We start from the raw sequence: 26,119 nt of genomic DNA, 5'->3' as shown, positions 1-26,119 counted from the left end.
AATAGAATTTTTATATAATATGAAATATAACAAAAATAACACGGAAAATAACTGGAAGTAATTGACGAGGTTTGCAGGTGACACCATAGCCCCTTTACTTCTTCTTACGTCTGAGGAAGACCCTGATGTCACCTGTGACGTACACCACCATCTGCAGGTGCATTGTAGAGTTCATCCTGACCATATGATCCTGGTATGGCAGCTGCGGAGGGCAGTGAAAACTGCACACAGCTGCCAGAAGCTCCAGATGTTTACCTCACAGGGTCTCCCAGAAAAGCCCAAAGCCCATAATGACAGAGCATAGCCCCCCAGCAGAGCCCCTTTTCTCCTTCCTTCTCCTTCCATAGTCTCTTTAAACTTAGCACCCTGCTGTCCTACTTGTATGTTATTGTATATTGTACACTATCTGAAAAATAAGCATAGCCCTCGTACAAACATACCCCCCCAGTGGTACAAAAATGTTCCTCAGAGTTCATTTCTGTATATTGAAAGGTACATTTACCTACAGCTAGGGTACAGTTAGCAGATCCTTAAGGGTACAGTCCTAGTGACAAGTAATTGCACCTCTAAGGTACAGTACAGATACGGTACTTTTGTATATACAGTGTATACATTATATCGTCCACACCTCTCTCCTCTGGTCCTGGCACTTGCTCTGGTAAATGATGGATGAATCTCTCACTCATTTCCTTGCAGATTTGGATCAATAATCACATGAAACCAAACATATATCTGACAGTAAAGCTGAACTGGGAATTAAAAATGGCCTCTTGATTTTCCATAGAGATCCAACACATGTGATAAAATTTGTCAGTTGGGGGGTGGGACACTCCCCAGGACATATTCTGCTGGTATGCCAGATGCCCAGTAAAAAAATAGAACAAAAAATCTGAAAATAGCTGTAGATACTCTTAGGCAACTACTGTAAGAAACTGACTGATCTAAAGGCACCAACTGATTGAGCACAGATGCCCGGTGCTGTGGACAGACAGAAGGGGCTGGTAACCAGTACTGGTTTGCCCTGGTTGGGTCCCTGTACTGCATCTTATCCCTGTTGGACATCCTTGCAGGAAGGCATTAATCTCAAAAATAAAATTTCAACATACAAGTCCAGGTTAATAACAGATCATTTCATTAGACACAGAATCGCTAGATTATTGACTATAGCAGTAGCAGAATCCTGTGCCAAGGAGACGCATATAGTTATTCAACGATGAACTGCTGTTACAGCCATCATTAGCTAAACAAAGAAAACGGTGGTTCAGAGGACAAGCCATTTCCAGGAAGCGGTGAGTAGGGCAGAGGTGGTTGTCTCAGGGTGGGTCACTCTCAGCCACAGAGCGGAAGCCACCTGCATTTTCAACTCCTTTCTTTTCTTTGCACGTCCCCCAATTAGATATAATATAAATACGTATAAACATTTTATTTGCCTGTACATTGGAATTCTAACGTAAATGTCCTACCAAGGCGCGAACCAGCGATCGTATCACGGGCACAGAGTCTTAACCTGCTGAGGCATTCAGCACACCTCTTGATACGATCTGATTTAATCTGGAAGTTCCTCTTTCAGGGGGGGGATGATATGGTTAAGTGGCTCCTGCCACCTGAGGCATGCGAGTTTGAGCTGTTGGTACATTTCGGTCTCCGTGGTGAAAAAAGTTTCGAAGGCCTGATGAAGGGGCAATGGCAGGAGCTTGGGACTTTGTTCTGAAACTGCGAGCGTGGTTGACAAATCACTCGGAACTCGTTCGGATTCACTCGGGGCTTCAGGCTCGTGACGCATCTGGTCTGATGTATCTTCGGCTCCCTGATGTTTAACTGCTCTATCTTTTCAAAGACCCCTGGTAAAAATGTCAGTTTGTTTTATTGATTTTATTGAACACATTAGCTAACATCAGCTTATATCTTAAACACATTATATACGTGGGTGGAAAAAAAGTTCAACTAAAGCTGTGAATCTAAATATTGATTTTTTAATTTAAGATCGATGTGGCACCGGGTCATCTGAGTTTTACGCATCCTTGCAGCACGACTTCTGTCCGTTCATTCAATCTGCCTTCTGGATATTGTCATACGTGACTTCCATGTGACCAAATTGTCTGGCTGGACCACACAGATGGCGCCGCGACATCAACGCTCTTTCGGCGCATTTAATCCGTATCTTCATGTTTTCCCCTTTTTTCCCTAATTCCAAAATCGTCTGCAATTCACGAAATCTAACTATCTGTCGTAGCTCACACGGACCGCAATCGCGATTGTGTCCTCGACTTTGGGGACGTGATCTTCATTTGAGAAAAGAAATAGAAAGAATCTGTGTAAGTCCGATGCGAATTATTATTTAAAAACCTACAGCTTTCGTCTGTTAAATGTCTAAGTATTAGGAACGATCGAGTGATCAAAGACCGGGAAATATTAGTTTTCCTTCCTTGAGTCAAAGGTTTTCCATATCATATACCACGCGTTTTTTCCTGCAAACAGCGACCCTTATAATGTCTGGGTTTAATAATGGCGTCCCTGGACATAGGCTGAAAGGTCTGTCTGAAAGATACCTGTGCGTTTCTCAAAGAAACTACCTTTAATATCGGAGTACATCCGAAAAAAGGAAACTTTTTTTAAAGTTGGGAGACGTGCCATTTGCATGTATTTGGGGATAAATTATGAGAAAAACAAAAGTTGTATCATAAATAATCGGTATGTTTTCTAATGAAAAATTCTTTTTTCACGTTGTCATATAACAGAAGAAAAGCAGACCAGACGAGAGGCTGGTGTTACTATGTTCGGTGGCTTGAAAGTCAGCAGGGGACATGAATATAGTCAAAATGACAATGTAATCCTTAAAAACTAATGATGTTAGATTTTAAAATAAAATTTATTTTGCAAATATAACTAAAGAAGCCCATTTTATAGATATAACGGTACTGCGCTGTCTTAGAATAAACTGGGTGCAAATTCATAACCCCCCATATTTAGCGCTAAGCAAATATTTGTTCTGTAACCTGAGCTCAGTTCACTATTCATTTGCAATTTCACGGCTTTTACCCTGCAAATAATGTTCATTTTAAAAAATGGTTCAAGACAGCTTTGAAGAATGGCCGCTATTCTAAAATCGACTCCTATAATGGAATCAAAAGTTGCGAAGCGAATAGTCGGTACAAACTGAGCATTTATTTTCCAAAAACATCGCCGTAAAGAATATATTATAATGTGCTGTTCGTTTGTTTAGTTTGTCTTGTAACATTCAACACATGGAAGCACCAGGTTTATAAATAGAATGATCAACAATGAAAAATGAAGTGAAAAACTATGCAGCCCCCCCAAAACATGCTGTAATACGCCTTTAAAAGGCTGAGGCTTTCAAAGTATTTTAGCATCTAACAGGCGTGCCGCTTTCAGTCAGCTCTGCGCCCACCCCGTAATTAAAGATACACACAATATACAGTAAGTTGCGATTTTCTTTCAATATAGCTGCGCTTTTTCGCTTCTTTCTTTTGCGGCTCGGTCGCCGGCGTCGTCGCGATCACCGCCGCACTTCTCCAGCCTTTTCCTCGACGGGAAAAAGGATCTTGGAAAGCATATAAATGTTATTGCCCGTTCCTGGGGGCGTCTGACACAGGCGTCCTTCCTTACATCGGGAGACTCGCCCATCGCGCATTCTTAGCAGCCATTTTTCCAGGGGTGCCACCAAAAAGTAGGCCAAGGCGAGGACTTCGGCTGGAAACAGTGTGAAGAAAGCTGCGTGATGACAGCAGACTGTGATTCACCGCTGTTTAGAAAGCTGGTTAAGGACGCATGCCCTGTTGCATTTATCAGCACACCATTCTACAGACAGGAATATTTCTATCTTTAAGTGTATTGTGTTATTAACGGTGACGTATTATTCTAATTATTATTATAGGTCTTGTGTGCTTGATGGAATATCATGATGCTTGTATAATGACAGATATGAGCGGGATTAAAAGTTAGCCAGTTACAAACTGACATGTGTTTTTCATTAGCACACTTGTAATGAAACTGGGTTTTAAAACAGTTGTTTAAATTGCATACTGCAGATGCATATCAACTTATATATAACAGTTGTGTCTCTAAAAGGTTGATTTACAGCATGAGGTTTATTCAACTGCTTAAGATTTTGATAGGCAGCTGAGTGGTATGAGTAAAACAGGGCTAGTATTTTGAAATTAACAAATGTCTTCACTGTTTGTCAAGCGTTTGCATGAAAATGTAGCTCCGTTTTGGGGAGACTTGCACCCCTTTGAGAGGGTGCTGTTTTATTTGTGGGTAGAAGGGGGATGATTTGCAGTGTGATTTGTGTGTGTGCCTGATGTGTCCCATGTGCCCGATCCTACCAAGATCCAGGATGTCCAGTCATGCGGCTGCTGCCATCTCCGCCATGATCACCAGCCAGGTGTACCCGCAGATGTGGCGACCGGCACCGCGCCCTGCCAGGCGGGGCCAGAATCGCAGCCGGCAGCCCAAGGATCGGGCCATCTTCTCAAAGGGGAATACCAAAGCTGTAGCGGTGAGGACATCAAATGACATGATAAAAGCTTTGGACCACCTGTTAGATTAGGTGCCTTTCCCCATAACAATTGGGGTTAAGGGGATTTGAACCAACAACCTAGTGATCATAAGCATAGCATCCTAATCAGCCAATCCACCCCCCTTGCTTAGGTTGCACTTCCTGCTGTGACTTAAATCAGGGTAGCGATACGTGTTCCATCATCGATACTGGGCCATGCTAAGGCTGTTTCGCTATTGCAGTGCAGCTTATGCGATTAGCATATTAATCTCTTTGTTTCTGGGTTCACACATGCATTGAGAGCGTGATGCGGTTTTAATGCTGGATGAGTTTAGAAGAGGGTAAAATTGACTGTCGTACAGAGACAGTAACTATGCCAAGGACAGTATCGTAGAGGCAGTGGGCATTTCACAAACAAGCAGAATCACTGACTCTATAATATAATAAGCTCCATGGTTTTTACTGTATCTAGTCGTTCCTGAGATTGTAACAGAAATCCTGCGATGCCGCACATGACATTTTCACTTTGACACATTTACAGTTTCGGCCAACCAAACCCACGTGTGAAGGCCGCCGCCGGCACTGCATTGCTGTGAATGTGAACTGTTATGTTTCCCAGGCTGTGCTTTTGATGGGGATTTTTCCTCTCTCTCTCTCGAAGAGCATACAGGTTTTAATCGGAGTTGGAGGCCTTGCCACGGTCTTCTTTACATACCTACTGTTGCATGGCATCCCCGCTGTTTTCATCACGATTTCTTTGGTTTTTAGCGTAATGGTGAGTATGCAAATATTTTGTGGTTTCAATAACAAGACTTCCATCTTTACACAGCCAGGTACCGAACTGGACCAGTACCTGTTTTAGTACCATTCTCATGGCTAGTAGAATACAGCCCCCTATCGCAGGGGTGTCAAACCCAGTCCTGGGGGGCCAAAGGCCTGCACATTTTGGGGTTTCCCCTCATTTAACTCCCCTGATTCAACTCCTCGCACCTCTTTGTGCTAATTACCACATAGCTGTAGAACTGAATCATTTATGGTAGAACAGGAAAAGAGCTGAGCTACACAGGGCTCTGGCCCCCCAGGACTGCAGTTTGACACCCCTGCCCTGCTGGGACCTTCAGGTTATGAACTTATGCCCATACGGTGGATATTAAAAATCTACACACTCTATTGAAAGTACATGTTTTTTTGTAATTTAAAGGCAAAAATCATGATAAATTATCGAAAAACAACGAAAAACAAACAAGTTTTTCTTAACTGATTGGTGTCTTTGCAGTCAATAAAACTAAAAAAAAAAAGAAAAACAAATAGGCAATTAGCAGGACAATTAATTACATCAGTGCCATTAGTAACAGGGCTTCTTGTACATTTTCCAGATGTATTGCTGCCCAGTTGGCCCCCGTTGCTCATTTTTATGGTGCCTGTGATAGAGTTTAACAGTGGCACCATCGCCAATGAACTTACACCGTAAATCTAAACGCGTAATTAGCTTTGTGTCTGTACTGAAGTGACTGAGAGGATGACTTACAAGTGGCTTAGAATTTTTAGGAAACAGTCAGACACTGGAAGGATGATTTATGGGGGGAAACACTGAGTTTTTCCTAAAATCTCATCTTTTCCAGTGTATCATCAGCGGGTTGGTGTCTGCCTTTGCCAGGGGAAATAAGCTGGTATGTGGAGCGCACCTGCCTCTGTGGAACCTGTTCAGTCTGCACGTGCTGGGATCAGTCCCGCTTCTTGGGCTCTGGAACGTTCCTGTGATCCGCATGTATTTGCACTAATGAGGCTCGTGATCATTATGAGGGACCGGCTCATTAAAATATTACATTTTCCTTCCTGAATGGCCAGTATTCACCCAGAAACGTTGGCCATTAAGGCACGATAAATGACCGATTAATGTCCGAGTGTCTGAGAGCTAATTGAATATGTTCACTATCAGATTATTTATTTAGCAAATGAGGGGCAGAGGACAGCTTGGCTTGTGTTTATTCAGGGAGACGTGAGCGACGCTGATGCTGTAGCAAACGTCGGTGGACCTCGCTTTTTACGGGATGTTTACTCCTGTGCTGTAGATCATAGCGGCTGTCGTCACCAGCTCCCTCAGCGCCATCATGGCCCTCGCCAGCATCGTCATCGACAGACTTTTTGTCTTCTGCGGCTTGTGTAGCGTAAGTAAAGTGGGGCTACCCGCCTTTTGGGAGTCCACACTCCCCTCTTGTCGTGGCTTTTCTCGATGTCTGCTCCAGTTTTTCCATCTATGTAGAAAAATTGACATTGTTGTCAGCCTCATGTTGGGGGGGGGGGGCCTTGGGCGCAGTTACCATAGAGACGGGTTCCAGGAAGCCAGCCAATTTAGTGTTATAATCACATTTATACAAAACTTATTGCATTTCACTAACAGGCACATTACTGAAAATACAACTGTTATACACTGTCCCCCCCCCAAGTCAGCCATTGTTAGAACTGTTTATGTTATATGCTTATATTTGTACTAAATGTCCAGCACATCTTAAGGTTGCACGCTGAACATTTTAATGATGTTTTGGTTTGCTTTGATTTGGCTACCTTCCTCAGAGCAACCTCACTTCCCATCTCATCCTCAGCTTGCTCCGTGCCTCTTGCCTTTAATGGATTCTGTTCCTGTTAACAGGGGATTGTGCTGTTCCTCTCCAGCCTGAACCTCATCATCACTGTGCTGAGTATAGTTTACGGGTGCAAGGCTCTCTGCCATGCTGACACCCAGGTGAGGAAGGACTATCGATCCACACGATTAGCGTCCTGAATACACAAGAGCCAGAACTCTGAGACAGTTTTTCTTTTGTATCCCTCGGAGGAGGAATGTATCGAAGTCTCCATTTACGCCAGCAAAAGTATATTCTAGCAATTCTAAATTCGCCTGCAGGGGGAGCTAAAACGTACCATATTTGTATCTCCTTTGTGATAGCTACAAGATCTTATGTTCTGCCATATTTTAATATTTCTTTCCAGGAGCCTGTAGCCAGCAGACAAGAAGGTTGGAGGGATGGGTTGTCTAGACGGCAAGATGAGAAAATGCTGAATACCATCATTCTCGGCCCGCAGGCCAAGGTGTCCGTCACCCCCCCCATCTGTTATCCGCCCACAAAACCCCACAAATCTTAAGCAAGTCAATGGCAGCTTGACCTGCTACTTATACCGAGAAAACTAACCAGCACTTGTGTTGTGTTTTTCTCCTAGAACCCCGCTACTCACCAACCGTGATCTGCATCTCTCTGCATTGGCTGACGCTTCTGTCCCAGAATTCCCTATCCTTTTTGCCCCCCCCCCCCCCCCCCAGCAAAGGCTCGTGCATCAGGATACAAGCCTGGTGTTTAGGCCACCGCTGCCTTTGTGCATCAGGGATCATCAGACTCTAGCTAAAATGATCTAATTCCCATCAGCAGGTGGGTGTATAAACCTTATAGAAAAACACTTACAGACCAAAAGAATCTCTTGAGAAAAAAGGACAATGGAAACCAGAAAACTGCGAATGATTCTCTAACATGTTCCTCAGTGCGCTGTGGCTGCAAGTGTTTTGGTTCAGCAGAATCATCTGCTGATGGTCCAGAACATTCTGATGAAATGCAGACGTTGCTCCTCGACGCATCCGAAGGTTCCTTTTATGATGTTGCCTGGTGGTGGAGAGCAGACTTCAGGGCTGCAGTGTCTGCTGAATTTAAAGTCACCTCTCACTTCGGAGTGCCATGTAAGGTGATTCCCAGCCATGAAGAAGGTTCCCACCCCATATTACAAAATGAGATTTTGTACATATTTATGTTTAAGAAGATAGCTCTGACATTGTTTTGTTAAATTAAATAGAAACCCGAGGTACACATCAAGAGAAGAAAACAGCTGAGAAACATTCTCCAGCTTCCTCAGGATAGGGTTGGAGAAGTCGTTGGAATGTTCTACAGATCTAGCACAAGGAGCTCAATGTTTGGCTCCCGCTAACCACTTGTGGGAGAAGGCAAACCCTCAGTCTGCCTCAGCCTTTAGGTGCCTTTACTCAGTGGGTCCAAGGGGGGAGACCTCCGAGGCGGCCGTCAACTGTGTGTAGAAGGAAAATCAGGACGGGTGTGTTGCTTTCCTCACGCAGTTTACTCACCAGCAACTGAGTCCCAGACCTGACATGCAAGTGGACGTCTGGATTCAGAGAAGAGGTGCATTGTGGGAGGTGGCGGTGTGCCACACCATGCTGTTTGTGATCGGTGAGGAAGAAGCATCCAACCCAAGATTAATCATTCCTACCTTATCCAAGTTTTGCATAATCTTTTTCATAATGTTGGCCTTTTTTACCAAGTGTTTTTATTTTCTCCAGCTATATATTTTATTGAATTGGAATGAACCAATTTTAAGTACAATTCTTGTTCCAGTTCAGTATTGACCTGAAACTTCTTTGCACTGTATCTATTTGCTCAGAATGGTTTTTTTGCACTTTACTCTATATTCTATTATCAGTTGTGTCACCATTTAGACTATATAGCAGTATTGCATTTATAAATGATTATTTTTCTAATGCATTATTTGAGTCTTTTTTTGTGTCCTAGGAAATATATTGTATACACAATAAACAAATTTGTCAGTGTAAAGCTCCTTATTGTGGGTATCTTTTGTTTTTGATGTTCAGCTGGCTATTGTACTCCAGATGCACAGTATATTTCAATACTAATGACACTGTACTGATCCCTGTGGGGAATTCCCTTTCTGATTCGCCCGTTTTGCTCTCCATGCCAAGCATGTAGGTGAGAGGAAGTTTGGTGGCCAAGGGCAGCAGCAGCCATAGAGCTGGGGGTTATGGGCCTTGCTCAAAGGACCACAGACATGTGACTCTTCGGCCAAGGGCGGGCTCGAACTGGCAACCATCTAACCACTGGTGTGGAGGATTGACCAGTTCAGCCGCACAACCCTCTCTTCAGTCGCTCCCAACAGCAGTGCAAAATTACACTTATTAAAGTGAAATTAAATATTTTGTTTTGCCCATCCATTGAGCTTTCAACCAAATATCCAGCACAAGTGTGGGTTTTTATATATTGTCCAAAACTGAAATATTATTGGTATTATGCTGGTCTTTTTATAACAGGTGTCAGAATTACTGATAATATGTAGTACATATTTATCCCGTTACCTGTCCAATGAGACATTAAGGTGTAAGACATGTTGAACTGTATACGGGAGACCCGTTTAAAAATATATGTGTAAAAATAAAGTCTTGGCTATTAGTGACATGGCATACAAATGATAACCACAAGAGGGAGCTATTGCACACCGGTATCAAAGAATTTAAGACAAGGTAAATATTTCCAATAGGGGGCGTTCCGTTGCATTGAGCTTTACTCGAAATGAGATGAAATTAAATGATCCTTTTAATTTGCCATTTGCACTTGAACAGCTGGCAATGCTTCTCTTGGAATGTCACATCTAGCTCTCCTTTGAGACACACACACACATACACAGTGAGAGTGAAGCTTGGGGTCCAGTTGCAGAGTCAGGCCACTTTTCCGGTGCCACTTAGAGAACTTTGCACTTCAAACTATCAGCGGAAGATGGTCTCAAAAGTAAAATTTTTTTGAAAAATCGACAATGTCGACAATTTTGTCTTACGGTAATATCACATTACAACAAAGGCACACAATGTTGTTGTTGGCACCTGGGAAGCAATTCTAGCCTATCCTGGTGTGATGATTTGTATATAAGCCGTGGATATTCATTAATGTTCAAATATTACTGATGATGAAGGGCAGCTTGGCCTAATAGATTAGCGTCATTCACATAGTCATAGACAGGCACTATCTGACGACACTCTTCTGTGTGATGAGTTAACGTTGTTTATGTAATGCTGAATTTGATGTAAAAGTATGTGGCTTTTTACTCACGCAAGAATATATTACATGGGTATGAAAAATCCATACTGACACATTCTAAATGTCAATACCTTAATACAGGCCTGGTCAATAAAAAAAGCGATACAATGTTTCAAATATTTATAATCTTAGCACTCAGATAGCAGTATGTGATATTGTGATGCATGTGCAAAACATGCCTGCATTCCATTTTAGGGCATGCTTTGGGGCGGGGAGGGGAGATTGGCCTGTCACCCTTCCAGCTAATTTTCACACTTGTGAAGTAAAAGAAAAATCTGCCATGTAATTTTTGCAATTGCTAGAATGCAGAAATACATCAAAGTTATGGCAATAATAGGAATAACAGCATTTCAGTAACATTCCATCCCTGCGTAAAGAGCGGCTTTGCACTGCACACTGACAGGAGGGACTCAGCAGCGGGAGCCTCGCTCTGCCTCATTCTCTTTGAACGGAGGCAGCGTTTCTCAAAAGGGCCCAAATTGCTCTGCCAAGCCCGGGGATTTTATCGCTGGCTGGGCTGCTGAACCTTGCATTGCTCTGTGAATTGACCCGATTCCTTAAGCTTTTGGGGGGTGGGGGGGGGAGGTGGGCTGCGGTTAAAAGATGCACTGCGGTGTGTGTACGTGTGTGCGTGTGTGCGTGTGTGCGTGCAGGCGTGCGTGTGGGGTGGACTGGAAGAGAGGGCTCCGAAGTGTTGAAGCATAAAATCAGCCCCCCCCCTCCCTCTTCCTCCCCCTCTGCCACTGGACCCGACGCGAGACAGGAGCAATTTGTGCGATTTTACAGCTCACTGGCTCTCTACAACGCTGACAGCCTTGCACTAAGAGAGAGAGAGGGCTGGGGAGGGGGGGGGTGGGCTGGATGCAGGCATTCTGGTGCTAGTTGTGATGGGGGTAAGGGGGGGTGGGCATCGTGGAAATAGGGAGAGGAGATATAAAATAGCAGCAATGGAGGGCTGATAAGAGAGTAGATGGTTGAGGGAACAGAGAAGAGGAAACTGTGAAAAAAGAGCAGGAATAAGACAGGGCTAGTGACAGCGTTACAGGAGAGGCGTAAAAACGCATGAAGCGGGAAAAATGCACCGGAGAGCAAAGCCGCTGCTGTTACGGGAAGCAAACGGTAACCGCGAGGTGAACGAAGGCCACGGAGGATGTAATAAAGGCAGCATGGGGTCAGTAAAGGAGCTCAGCCAGCGTCCCTTTCTGAATGGTTAACGTACGGGTATGCATATCCATTCCAGTGAAGGAGTTTAGCTAGTGTCCCTTTCTGATTGGTCAATCATTGGGTACGCATATCCAGTCCAGTGAAGCAGGTCCGCTCGCGTTCCATTCTGATTGGCTGTCCTATGAGTGCACCTATCCAGTCTAACCCCCCTACTTTGTACTTCTACTTTCTAGAACAATAGCACAAACATCGATACAGCCATTAATAGGTGGTACGGATCAGCTGATGTCCAGGAAGACAGGCTTTCAGAATAGACAGAATATTGGAGGAACAGTGCAGAGCAAAACTGTCAGGATTGTGGCGCCGTGACCCTGCAGAGCGTCATCTTGGACCCCACAACTTCACCTTCCACAGCAGTCCAACCTACCATACTCTGGATGGCTGTCATTCCCCATTGAACACATCACATTCCCTGCCAAGTAGATTACTTGTTTCAATAGTCTCAATAGGACATTGAGATTACATGCAGCACAGTATTAACCAAGATCCATATCATTCTCTACACCTTGGCTGTATTACTAAACGGCAAATGATTAACGGCCACAAATGATGTTAGACTGTGGTAGGTTTCATTAATAAGATTCCACACTCATCTGGCAGCCTCACATAAATCAGCATGTTAATTGTCTCCCCCTGTTTAGAAACCAAACAGACAAATACCAAGCATCATGAAAGGAGAATCAGATGGGCGTCGTCCTGCTTAGCGAATAGAACCTGAAATCTCTGTTCATTACCCAGCAGAAGTTTACACATTATTAACTATAAACATATGTACAATCACACAAGTCAATAGGCTACTCGTACTGATGCTATAGAGCCGGGGTGTCAAACTCCTGTCCTGGGGGGCCAGAGCCCTGCACATTTTTGGGTTTCCCCTCATTTAACACACCTGATTTAACTTCTTGTGCTAAATACCACACAACTCTTGAGCTGAATCATTTATGGTGGAACAGGGAAAGAGCTGAGCTACACAGGGCTCCGGCCCCCCAGGACTGGAGATGGGCACCCCTGCTATACACCAATGGCTTGTTTTTAAAAGACATGATAAAATATTATCGAAAACCTGGATTTATCATCTGAGGTTTCCTTTTGCAAAGAATTAGCACGCAAAACAAAGAACGCTAATAGGCAATATCTGGATTTCAATCATGAAGACAAATTATACATCTAACCATGTATAATAAAGAGAAGCTAAAATATGTAACATTTAAAATTTCCATTTGTCTCCTTTCCTCACTTCATGTCTGAAGTCACTTTAACAGAATTGCTGTGTGCGGCCAGGGGTCAAGAGAAGGCGGTGCCCAGACCAGCCAATGAAAAAGCGCAGAGTGCAGAGGTCACAGTCAAGCTGTCTTGCGGACTGATTGGACGGGCACAAACTAGATTAACTACAGTTGACCCTTCTTTCATACTGACATACAGGGCAGCCCTGCTTTTGCTAATGTGTGTGTAACCCACTTAAAGCGTTCACTGTTCGGAACAAAGTGGAAAACCTCATTTCTTTTAAAACAGCTCCACCTATGGAAAGCATTAAAAATAATGCTGCTCGCTACACTATCCAATTAATCATTGTGCTGTTACAATGATTAATAAAACTATTACGGTAAAAAAAAAACTCACCAATATCTCCTTCAGCAAAAGGACAATTTAATGCAAACTTATACCGAAAGCAATGCATACCGAAGCTCCCGTCTTCCAGCGTTCCTATAGTAAATCCCAGGCAAAATGAATGCTTGCAATTTTAATGTGGCTACCTCGCGCAGCAGCTGTCGGAAACGGCGTGTTTCATCCCGTCTGCGACTTTGACCTTGCCATCTCCACGAGTGTAAACTATGATTCATCAGCCCGATAAATCCCCAGCTTCATTTATGTGCGGCTTGAGATAGGAAGCAATCATTAGACTGGAGATGGTAGCTAATGAATTGAGGGTTGTGCTGTAGATGGCGAGAAAAGACCCTTGGATAGAATGGAATAGGAATGATTGAAAATGTGAAAGTAGCCCTTGGAATGGGTAACAAATCAGGATTATAGTTTAAAAAAGCAGTAATTCATTATTTATTCATTAAAGGCATTGCTGCACTTGATGTTATGGTATTTAGAAACCAATCTCTAACTCATTTTTCAGCCAGACTAGCAGGGCAGATTGTATGTAAAAAGCCTATAGTGGATAACAGCCCTATCTATACACACCCCAGATTCTGAAACAGAAAATTACAGGTGGAAATGCAAAATGTAGGTTAAAAATCATATCTAACTGCCACGTTTCTTTTCCCTAATCACAGGGCAACTACGTAGCATGTAACTTATTTACATACTATTGCATGATATTCTTGGAGTTCCCAGAAACCACACAGCTGAATTCTGTCTAATGAAAGGGCAGTTCGGCCTGTTGGGAATAAGCATGGGAAATCAGTCAGGAGGTCTTCAGGCCTTCTGTGTCTGTCCTTCCTTTCGACATGATGCTTCTTGCATCCAAAACCCTGCACTCCTTATTATTATTGGCCAGAGATTCTAAGAGAAATCTGAGACTCCTTATAGGCAAAAACACCACCAATGAGATATTTGAAAGAGCAAGGACCTTGTGGACACTCTCGCGTGGGTTTTTGAGCACTGCAGTCAGCTCAAAGACTTGCTCCAGGCGGGTTCCATATGTCTATTTTAGGAAAGTCCTTTCTTTGTCCTGTTTAGGGTCATGTGGCAGAACTATATGGTCATGTTCTCCATGATTGAACATCTTGAACTTTGAAGTCCATGTCACTGGTGCTTCTTGACATCACACCCCCCTTTGTCAAACACTAACTGCTTTTGTCGTTGAGCTTACCGTGCTGATCCACCCAAGGGCATTTCGTTGGTTGAGAGGAATGAAACCTGGACTGTGCGTATCAGCACCTGCGTTGATTCTTCCATTTCGAGAACACAATGTTTGTCTTAAAAACTGATCTCCTTTAACAGCTTCTAGCTGGTTTCTATGCGTTTTATTTCAACCCTAATCCTTATCCTAATCCACAGTACAAAAACATTCTACTTCTAAGAACACAGTGGATGTGTGAACATCGGGAAAACAACAAACACGTCAAGTTGTCCAGACGTGATTTGTCTTTGCTTTTCCCAAGAACCACCCCTAAGCAGGAAAGGCAGGACTGGATAGAGCCTAGAGATCACTTCTTCCATGCCGGGCAGCCCATGCCCTTACAGGAGCAGCCGCCCTGCTACAAGTAGCTGGGAATGCAGAGCAGATGTCAAGGCCCAACCATTAATGATCGCTAATTGCTAATTAGCGCGTCTGATGAAGGCAATTCATGAGCACCTCCTTTGAAAAGAGACGAATAAAGGCCAAGAGCAACCCTGACAGGACGAAAAGTGACATTATTCTATTTTGAGTAAAACAGCAAAGAAATTGCTTTTCTCCTACAATGCATCTTTCCACTGACCTTTTCAATTACTCGCCGCGCTGATGAAATCCCAGCACCTGTGCTGCCATAAACATGCTCGCACAAGCATGAACAAAGGAACATGCTGTCAAAAAAGAAGTTCACCGCACAGCGGTCAGTTTGAGTTTGCATTATAATAAGATAATTTCTAATGCCATTTTAGCGACACGCTAGACTAAGCCGCTTTGAAGATTAAGTGCAGAAGTCGCATGTGACAGAAGCGTGTTCAGCAGTGTGTGGCTCATCACTCAAGGCCCCTGTTACACGGAAAGCTTTCTAACCCTAGGTTAAGGACAGGTTCATGGGTCATGCTAGCAGAACTACATTCATTCCCCACCCCAGCTGGACTGACAATGTGTGAGGGCCACTCCTGAGATAAGCTAACCAGGCGAATTTTTTTTTAGCCGCCCTCCATTTTCACCAGCATTTCAATTAGAAGCGCTTTGATACAGCCTGTCGCCATGATACATGCTTAACAAAGCCCCCCCCCCCCATCTCTTGTTTAATACCCCCATCGTGAAGATGAATATTACCAACTCCCTTCCCCCCCGCTCTCCTGTCCATATTGATTTGCGCTAATGCTAAAAGCTCGCATGACCTTGGCGTGAATGAGGGTTCCTTAGCAACAGAGGTCGGCTCACCCCGGCCCCTCGCGGCACCCAGGCCCGGCCTAGCCAGACAGCTGAGGCCTGGGGGTCATGATTTCTCCCCCTGCTTCGTGATTAAATGCAGTCTTTTCCCCTGACACGGCGACCTAAGACCAGGACCTCTCTGCACCCAGGTCACTTAATCTTGAACCCAATTACAAGATAAGGTTACTTAAGTGTAACGCATGCCCTGCTCTCGCCCGGGGATAAAAAGGGCCGACGCAGCTGATACGCTCTACATATAATTGAAGAAGGCCGGCCTTGCTCGGGAAAGAAGGCCGTTTCGATTTTTAATGTGGGGTGAAACTCAGCAAAACGCAAGGCTGCAGTTACATGACCGCTCCTCCGTAAACGCAAAGATCCGCGTGCTTAGTGTGAGGCTTCACCTTCAGCAGATCTGTCGAAACTCCGTGCGTACATGGAATTGTCCGGTGTACAAAAGGAAAGTGTGAAAATCCCTGTGCACGTTGTATGCTTTTAAACGTGCAGCTGCGCGGGCAAAGAGCTCTCCAATGTGAAGCATTTTAAAATACGTAATGCACTGCTTGGAGTCCATTAAGCTCTTTATACTACACATTTGGCTTGCATATTTATATCTGAAGACATTATTTTGACGTTTATCAGTCGAAAATGCTTTTATTAGTAGAATTACCTTCTTCTGTCAATAATTAAAATATTTAATTAGTTTCCGATCATATTAAATTGTGTTCTGTGTCTGGAGTTTTAAGTAATGTTATTTGGAATTAAAGATTATTATATTTTGCATGATACTGCGTATATGGTTCTAGAAAATTAATGAACGTCCTTCTGACCAATCAGATTTGAGAACCGAATATCGCCTTGGTATAAGACAGGGCTCCCCAGTTCCGGTCCTGAAGGGCCAGAATTCATGAGAGTTTGCAGGTTTCCCTGCTCAAATATACCTCAATCAAGTAATTCCCAGGTTTAGTAGGTGTGTGCGAGCAGGGAAATCTGCAAACTGTGTTGAAAACTGGCCCTCCAGGACCGGAATTGAGGAACCCTGGTATAAGAGCATTATAATTGAGGAAGAAGAAGGATAAAAAGGTGCACATGTCAGTCATCTTACTTCAGAGAAGTGAATAGGGCACAGTGTTTTTACTGCAAACACATGTTCTCATACGAGCAGGAATGTGATCACATGAGCAGCAGAAAAGGCGAGAGATGAAATAATGGTTCTAATTCTGCAGGTTAACAGGCGCAGGAAGGCAGAGCGGCTGGTTCACAGCATACGTAAACGGGTTTTAGCAGCATCGGCAGCACGTGATGTGTTTGCAGCTTCAAATCTGCAAAATCCCGCATTAAAAAAACATCGCATCGGAGGCTATGCTGGCTGCTCCCGGTTGGATTAACAGGGGTCACATGACAGCTAACGGTAATTGGCTGTGTTTCCACCAGACTGGTTTGAGGGATTTAAACTGCCTGACACCTTGTGTGTTTGTCTTGGGGTTGATAGTGCTGTAAAGGCTGTTTATACTGCCTTACTGATTCATGCCATTACCTCAGAGATAACAGGCAACAGACTGAAGTCACCTAACGTGCGACTGAAAAGCAAATGTATTGATTTAACATGAAGGGTAGAACTATACGGAGAAAAAAATTACATGCACATGCACACATGTGCACAGGCCTTAAGCACGCAGATGGCTGTCCTACTTATATCATCCAGTTGGTATCATAAATCTCGGAAATGAAATATCAAAAAATCAATATCATTTTGCATAAGCGCTCATTTTCTTTGCAGTGAAATACAGATGCACGCACACACACCTCCCAGACAGCAGGAGCACTCTTTTGCATGTCGGTTGGCCTTTGGAAACCCCAGCGAAACACCTCCGTCGCATTTTTCAATGCATCACTCTGTTAGTGCTGCCCGAGTGGCACTCGCTTTAAAAAAACACACGGAAAGGAGAACCCCTGACAGTCCACTGACCGGCATCTGAACCTGGGCCTGAACTGAGGATGAACTTTACACTTGAGGACCATTGGTCACGGATCTCCCCGGAAATCCAAGCCGGGGAAGCTCAGCTCTGCAGGCACTCCCTCATACAGACGGAGTGCCAGTGTGCAGGGCAGGGGAGACACCCACCGAGATTAGGGACGGACGCTTTCATGAACATACGTGCGGCAAAGAAAGTAACATGCACCCTACAGGCGTGTGGGAAGGCATGCGAGCGCGTCGAGGGAAGCCAAGATCCAGCATATGTACCCCCCACCCCTCCCCCCCACAGACACTCCGCCCCAGAATGGTCTGCGGAGGTCAACGCTGGGTCAGGTGTCCCAGCGCTGTCCTTGTCACACTTAATTCCGAGTCCCTGTGCCTGTCATTGGGGGGGGGGGGCATACCATAGGGCTTTCTAGGGGACGATCAGGTCTAGTATGCTCCGTATCACAGATCTGAATTCAGAAAACCCACCCTACACAAATGGGGGGGGGGATTTTTATGGGAAAATGGCATTACTGCAGCGAAACTCTAGACACCCACATCTGGCTTCGGCCCTGAGAATGTGATTTACTTCATAAATCGAATTGGGCTCCAAAAATAAGAAGACCTAACAGAGAGTCATTTATCATTTTAATTTGACTCAAAAGCTGCCTGCTGAGGAATCATGCCATCAAATGCCACCCAAATACACACCAGATGCGATTACGCTCTTTTGGTGGTACTTTGTGTCTGAGAGCCATTATGGTGGCAGGGGAAGGTAGCTGGAAAAAATGGATGAGGACGGGTTTAAAATATACACTAAACTTGGGAGATGGAGTTTCGAATCGGCACAGTTCTTATGCGTTCAGTGGAGGTTGCAAGGCAGTCATCTGACCAGCAGGGGGCGTGTGCTTCAAAGAGAGTGCATATTCTCTCTTTGGACTAAATCATCCCAGGGGTGGGTTTGTTGTTTCTCACTCTAAAAGTCCCTTACACCCTCCCCCAAGTGTAGTAACTACTTGTAGCCAATAGGGGGGCAAATGCAAATGTGTGGTTTGAGTAGAGGTAAAAACCACAATTTAATGTTCTACTACATTACATACACAAACCAGGCTTGATATTTGAAACACATATGACGTCGTACCATTTTTAGTGTTATCACAAAAGCACAAGGATAACAATGTAAAATGCAGATTTACATAATGGGCTGATGATGATACCAAGACATTGGGTATTAATGGATAAAAACAGAGGGGTTCTACTGGATTAAACCAGAAAGATGACCTGAAATGAGCTAAAAACGAGTAATAAGTGCATGAAAAACGATACAATGTGGGGTCTTTGGGCAGGGATAATGTAAAGCACTTTGAGACAATGTAACATTGTAAGAATATGCTATGCAAATAAAATTGAATTGATCTGAATTGAAGGCAACAGTATCGTAACAGTTGTACTTGGTCTTACGAGATCATCACACAAACTAGTCATGTACAAAGCCAAAGGAACAAGAAACTGATGTTGCATCGCGGCAACCATGAATGCAGCTAAAGCAAACTGATAGAGACTGGTCATGACCTTCCAGAGATCTCACTGTTGAAACACTCACATATGTAACATCCAATGGGCAAATGAGGGGCGGAGCTTGACCGTATAAAGGTTGAGAGTCAGGTGCCTGGAGTTATTCACATTAATTATCTCCACCTGCTCCTCATTTGCAGCAATACACATTTAAACACATGTGTCAGGTTGGTTTCACTTAGACACTCCTGAAATGACGTGATTCTAGAGACTTTGTTCCGTCTCACTGATTCTCTGTTTAACTTTGACGTGTCGGACTCTCACATTTGTTAACGCTTCTTTCTTTAGACTCTGGTTTGATATTTCTGTTCATGCAATGCCAGCCTGAGTCTCATCACCCTAAAAATATTGTGAAGAAACCTGTCTCTCGCTGCTGAGCTCCACGGTCACGAGGTTCCGTCTGCCATCCTGGCGAGAGGCGTTCTCAGATGCCAATTAGCACCGATTTGACCCCCATGTCTGGGTCAACAGCTCGCACATCAGGGACAAAAACGGCGGCCAGGCGGCGGAATCCGGGTCCCCAATTACCGCGCTTTGGGGCCGCAGGGGCCCGCCATGCTGCAGGTGAGAAGTTGCATGGGGGCTGCTGGCAGAGACACAATGAGCCACTGTGGTTGCGGTTGGGAAACCATTTGCGTCCGTCATAAAAATGACCACGCTGGCGGGGGACAGGCTTTCAACTGGCTGTTTGTTTGCCAGACGGGGGACCGGTCCTGCTGCGATGGCAAGTGAATGTATGCTCAACCCATTCAGACTTGGCCTGGAGTCATTGGACATATTAACATTCGTCCATCCATCCATCCGTCCATCCGTCCATCCATCCGTTCTTCATACTTCTTATTCAGTGTATTACTGCAGTTAACTTGGAGCTTATTCTAGAAACACAGGATACAAGGTCGGGGACACTTGGGATAGGATGCCAGTCCATTACATGGCACATACTCACACACATTACATGGCACATACTCACACCCATTACATGGCACATACTCACACACATTACATGGCACATACTCACACACATTACATGGCACATACTCACACCCATTACATGGCACATACTCACACACATTACATGGCACATACTCACACCCATTACATGGCACATACTCACACCCATTACATGGCACGTACTCACACCCATTACATGGCACGTACTCACACCAATTTCATGGCACGTACTCACACCCATTACATGGCACATACTCACGCCAATTACATGGCACATACTCACACCAATTACATGGCACATACTCACACCCATTACATGGCACATACTCACACCCATTACATGGCACATACTCACACCCATTACATGGCACATACTCACATCAATTACATGGCACATACTCACACCCATTACATAGCACATACTCACACCCATTACATGGCACATACTCACACACATTACATGGCACATACTCACACCAATTACATGGCACATACTCACACCAATTACATGGTACATACTCACACCCATTACATGGCACGTACTCACACCCATTACATGGCACGTACTCACACCAATTTCATGGCACATACTCACACCCATTACATGGCACATACTCACGCCAATTACATGGCACATACTCACACCCATTACATGGCACATACTCACACCCATTACATGGCACATACTCACACCCATTACATGGCACATACTCACATCAATTACATGGCACATACTCACACCCATTACATAGCACATACTCACACCCATTACATGGCACATACTCACACACATTACATGGCACATACTCACACCAATTACATAGCACATACTCACACCAATTACATGGCACATACTCACACCCATTACATGGCACATACTCACACCCATTACATGGCACATACTCACATCAATTACATGGCACATACTCACACCCATTACATAGCACATACTCACACCCATTACATGGCACATACTCACACACATTACATGGCACATACTCACACCCATTACATAGCACATACTCACACCAATTACATGGCACATACTCACACCAATTACATGGTACATACTCACACCCATTACATGGCACGTACTCACACCCATTACATGGCACGTACTCACACCAATTTCATGGCACATACTCACACCCATTACATGGCACATACTCACGCCAATTACATGGCACATACTCACACCTATTACATGGCACAAACGCACTATGGCCAATTCAGAGATGCCAAATGGACAGTGGAAAGAAACTGTAGTACCTGGAGGAGACCTCCAAGAACTCCAGGAAAATGTATAAACGCACCACACAGGGGTAGCCAACAGATTCGCCAGACTAGTCACCCAGGACTGGATTACATGTTCCAGGGAAACATGGAGTTACTCAGTACTGTGCTCACTAGAAACCAGACGTGGATATTTCAGGTCCAGCGAGTACAAATCCAGACCAAGATTTTGTTTCAACAAACCAGTTGAGTCCTCTGTGACTGTGACGCTTTATACTCAACTGATTGGTTGAAACAAAATCTTGGTCTGGATTTGTACTCGCTGGACCTGAAATATCCACCTCTGCTAGAAACACTGTTTGCCTTCACTGGTTTCTTGTTAAGTTTTTACTTGTGACATCATCATTAATAGACCAAGATTCAAGTTTTGTTTTCCTAGCAATGGAAACAACACCAAACTTTTATTTGAGGTTGGAGACATTATTTCCCCTCCTTTTTCCCCAGCTACTGACTAATTTTAATTCCTAAAAGATGTGAAACTTTGAATTGAAATGATCTATCCATTATGTTTCAACTGGTACAGCAACGAGATGCGTACATCAAAGGCTGCATAATTAGAAAAGAAGTTAGAAACGCAGAAAGGCCACAGGAACAGCAAAGAAATTCTTGAACAGACCGAGCAACAGTGAAACTTTTTCCTCTTGTTTTTCATAGTTGCGGGCAGTGACCATTAGGACAAAGGGCTGATTCTGTTTTCGGTTCTCTATCTTTCTCCAGCTGACAGTTCAATAATAGCTCAGTCTGTGACAGCTGGCTAACAGCCTTTGGTGAAGACAGTGAGATTCACTGCTGCTTGCGTGTGACCTAACAGGCCAGATCTACTGTTGCTGGTTTCCGGATACGAATGGTGAAATGATGGAAGGAGGTGTGTTTGCTCTTGCCATAAAGTTGCAAGTTGTTCCTTCAAATTCTGAAAAGTGCATCTGAAGGTGTGACTGGCTGGCTTGCATCCTTAAACAGTGTTGGGAGATACCGCGTGAAATGGAATAACCTCAGAGACGAACTCTCCCACCTGAGGGTCACGCAAGAGCCTTTGAACTCACCAAAACAGTCCAGAGTCCACAAGATCTCCGGCCCAAACACAGCCAGAGGTCACGGCTGTCTGTGGAGACACCAACCTGAAATTAAATCATATGGTCTTGAGAAACACTTCATTCATGCTCGATGTTTCATCAAAACATTTGATGAAAAGCACATGATACGAAAAGTCTGCCAAAGATGGCCAAAGCCTGACCAGACGAATTACATAATAAAGCAGGGAAATGACAACATACTTTTGCTCACATTTTTGCATATTAGGAAAATTACTAACAGAATGAAGAACAAAGACAGCTGTTTTAGATACATCTAACGTGGACAAAGAAACACATGTTTGACTCAACTTGTTTGTAGATGAAAATGCTATATACCAAGTGCAATATAATATCAGATATTACAGTTTTCAAACAGAAATACATTAAAAAATGACAGAAGTGTTTTTCTTACATATAAATGTGATAGCTATCAATATATTATGGAATATCATAAAACTATCTATGTAATACATTATATATAAATTACAGTGAATAGCACTGTGAACATACGGATGATTAGATTATGAATGTAGTGCTAGCAGACTTGACCGCTAATCCGCTGACGTCTGCCTGTACATTCTGATGATGTCTATTAGATTTCAGAGCATTCATAGTAAATTTGTAATTTCAGCTGCCTGGAGAATTAAACATCACATTTCCCCATTGAGGGAAAGTATGACTTTGATTCTGTGTTGAAAACTAAAGAGACAAGCTTAACATGTTGACTTATATACCATCCCAATATTCCATCCATCCATCCATCCATCCATCCATCCTTCTAACTGCCTATTCTTGTTAGGGTCACAAGGGACTTTTTGATTACAATAATATTGTGACAGTAGAATCCATTTCAGCCATCACACTTTGGTCCCTTGCTTATTGTGTATTTCCCCATTTTCAATCTTTTTTTTTTAATCAGTGATGGAATTTCCTATCTAATGTGCCATGTTCATACTCTCCAGTGTCTGGTAATTCCAGGTGGCCGAGCCACATAAACCAGCATGAATAAATCATCCACGAGGAAGTGATAGGATCCTGGGATTAGTGTGGAAATGAGCCCCTTGGTCGGCTCATTCTCTCTGGCCCCCCGCCACAGCTGACCAGCCCACCCGAGTTGCCCCTCCCACCGCCATCGTCTTCGAGTCCCGCCAAGGTGGACGGTCCAGACCTCAGCTCCATCAATATTGATGCCTTGCCTCCTGAACAGGCTTTGAAAATAGTTTCTCCCACATAAATATTGATGGCATTGCTATATATCAGAGTCCTCTGCTCATTAAGGATTTATGTAGGGGAAACACGGAGCACGCTCTGTTTCGGAGGAGGAATAGGCATTTTGGGGGCTGCGCTTCCACAAGGGAAGCGATCTGCCGTGGCTTAGGTCAATTTCTGCACATTTCTGGGTGGGATTTGTGAAGTGAGGCAGACCTGCGATTCTCGTAAAGAGAATCTGTGTCTTTCTGTTTGTCCTGCTGCAAATATGCCATTGGATATACTATGAGCACACATTGTCTGAAGGTGATTTACCTGCACCAAGACATTCCACTTCTGAAAGAATCTAAATTTTATCTTGCAGTAAGAGGTGCACTCGATGTACAGGTCGCGACGATGTCTTTGAGGATCTGAGGAGTATAGTTTAGCCACATGGCCATTTCTGTTAATTTTAGCAAACTGAAGTGAAAATATCAAGAGCCTGTATTCATTGGTTGGAACCGACCGTAACTGTGCTGCAATTCATTTTACTCATGTTGAATTCGTTTTGCTTCAATGCATAATTACAATGCCATAACTGGAGGCTGTTTTGCGCCGGTAACAGGCTTGCAGAAATAGTATTAGTTTTCTGGTACTACTGCTGAGTATACTCTATACTCTAAAGGAAAATATTAGGTCCATAAAATAATCTGAAATAAACATGCATTCATCCACTTCCTGAAACTACTTGCTCTATTCAGGGTTACAAGGTAGGGAACATCCCAGCACAGGGTATCAATCCATCACAAGGCACAGTCACACACACCATTTGGTAATCTCAATTAACCTCAGCATATTTTTGGCCGTGGGGGGGGGAAATTGGAGGAAACCTCATGACAACACTGGGAGAGCATGCAAACTCCACACAAACGGAGCCAAGGGGGAGACTCAAACCCTGGCTCAGAAAGTATGGCGTAACAGTACTAACCACTGCACCACTGTGGCACCTCGAAAATAATCACTTTTTACATATACATTGAAATAATTTTTATTAATGCGCCCATTGAAACATAAGATGTGTTAATCTGTGGTTCTCAGCTGGTCCCGGATCAGGATCCACATTAGTCCTTGGTCAGTAAAGCATGAAGCATATTTGGCGAACGGACAGCTGGAAAGTAGGGGTGGCGGCTGTGAAAGATGTGAACCGGTGGGGGGTTTAAACCACACACTCTCGACCCACTTTTCAGTTGCGACCCATCAGTTGACAAATGTATATGTAAATGACACGTGTAGCTAGGGTTAGGGTCCCTCTGGATACCTTTCATCCCTCTTCCAGGCTTATTCTACTGATCGTGCAAAATGAACAGGATTGTCTTAAATAAGTGGATAATGGAAATCAAGCACAACACAAAGGGAATTCCCACAGCCCTCATGGCAGAGGTGGGAGCCCCTCACAGAGCGCATTCCTACCCTTAGGGTCAGCTTCAAGCTTGACGTCAGTCAGAATGCACCCGGCCCCCGCCCCGGTATGGAGGCTGGCTGCTCAACCGGGGCCCCCCAGGTCTCCAGCTGACTGCTCGCGGCTGCTTCTGCTCCCAGATGGAACTACAGCGAGTCTGAAGTGACGCCAACAGGCGCATGCCAGTCCAGTGTGACGCCTTGATTATTGATCATTGATTTAGACTGACATTGAATGAAACCTCTAGAGGGAACCAGAGAGTCACTGTTGCAGACATGCAAGATAAAACAGGCCCCCTTCCCGTTTACATCGTCTCTGCAATATTAATGGAATCAGACTGGCAAAGAAGAGAGCATCTGCAGAAGTCTAAATTGAAATCAGCTGAACAAGAAATATGTTATGGTCAGAAACAAATTGAACTCTTTGACTGCGATTCTTGATGTCATATTCTAGGTGTAGAAGACATCGGTCATTCACCCACGGGTGGCTTCAGTGCACTGAAGGTCATTGACACTTCAGGGAGGCCTAGATTTGAACTTCACTCTTCAACTTGGCCAAATCTGCATGCTACCCAAAAAAGAACTCTTACATCACAGCCAAAAGATCTGTATCATTAAAGAGTTATGCAACTGCCCTGAATATGAAGCATCAGCTCCATACATTTGGTATTACTTTCAGATGCAAGCTCTGTTGTACATCTCAGCCACTTCTGTAAGAAACTAATATGCTCAGAAAGTCTATTTTCCATGTAAGAAGTGTGATAACAAACAGGTCTTTTCTTACTTTACATTCCAGAAATAGATGGAAAAAAGTAGATGATTGAAGCCATATTCTATATAATAATGTGGACCCAGTATTCCACCGTGGACAGGAAAGTGCTCCCATACATACATTATGGCTGGGGAGGGATTACAGTCATTACAGTACTTATTACA

At 44.0% G+C, this 26,119-nt stretch overlaps 1 protein-coding gene and 1 long non-coding RNA gene across 7 annotated transcripts; one reads left to right on the top strand and one right to left on the bottom strand.

Moving 5' to 3' along the window:
• Positions 1 to 2,090: 2,090 nt before the first annotated feature.
• LOC125718826 (uncharacterized) lies at positions 2,091 to 9,129 on the top strand. 6 transcript variants are annotated; one of them, XM_048992955.1, is made up of 8 exons: positions 2,091 to 2,315; positions 4,351 to 4,519; positions 5,181 to 5,294; positions 6,142 to 6,189; positions 6,592 to 6,687; positions 7,170 to 7,262; positions 7,508 to 7,606; positions 7,736 to 9,129. In XM_048992955.1, exons 2-8 carry the CDS (start codon positions 4,358 to 4,360, stop codon positions 7,757 to 7,759), a joined length of 636 nt encoding a protein of 211 aa, XP_048848912.1. In that variant the 5' UTR covers positions 2,091 to 2,315; positions 4,351 to 4,357; the 3' UTR covers positions 7,760 to 9,129. The 6 variants fall into 6 exon arrangements, with proteins under 6 accessions (XP_048848912.1, XP_048848911.1, XP_048848908.1 ...); XM_048992954.1 differs by lacking the exon at positions 2,091 to 2,315 and adding an exon at positions 2,509 to 2,532; XM_048992951.1 differs by lacking the exon at positions 2,091 to 2,315 and adding an exon at positions 3,196 to 3,438.
• LOC125718829 (uncharacterized) lies at positions 6,644 to 25,331 on the bottom strand. Its single transcript, XR_007384937.1, has 3 exons — positions 25,196 to 25,331; positions 22,508 to 22,582; positions 6,644 to 6,774 (listed from the first exon to the last, which is right to left on the bottom strand). It is a non-coding gene; the product is annotated as an uncharacterized LOC125718829 (long non-coding RNA).
• Positions 25,332 to 26,119: the final 788 nt, after the last annotated feature.

The sequence above is a fragment of the Brienomyrus brachyistius genome, chromosome 23, assembly GCF_023856365.1.
Source record: "Brienomyrus brachyistius isolate T26 chromosome 23, BBRACH_0.4, whole genome shotgun sequence".
Lineage (NCBI taxonomy): Eukaryota > Metazoa > Chordata > Actinopteri > Osteoglossiformes > Mormyridae > Brienomyrus > Brienomyrus brachyistius.
The sequence above is the reverse complement of the archived record's forward strand: the minus strand, read 5'-3'. Positions and strand labels throughout refer to the sequence as shown.

Excerpts from the sequence above, each read along its gene's own strand:
- LOC125718826 (XM_048992950.1), top strand. The coding sequence starts at position 4,322 with ATGTGTCCCATGTGCCCGATCCTACCAAGATCCAGGATGTCCAGTCAT. Across the intron at positions 4,520-5,180 it reads GGAATACCAAAGCTGTAGCG|AGCATACAGGTTTTAATCGG; the intron begins GTGAGGACATCA and ends TCTCTCTCGAAG. Across the intron at positions 6,190-6,591 it reads TTGCCAGGGGAAATAAGCTG|ATCATAGCGGCTGTCGTCAC; the intron begins GTATGTGGAGCG and ends CCTGTGCTGTAG.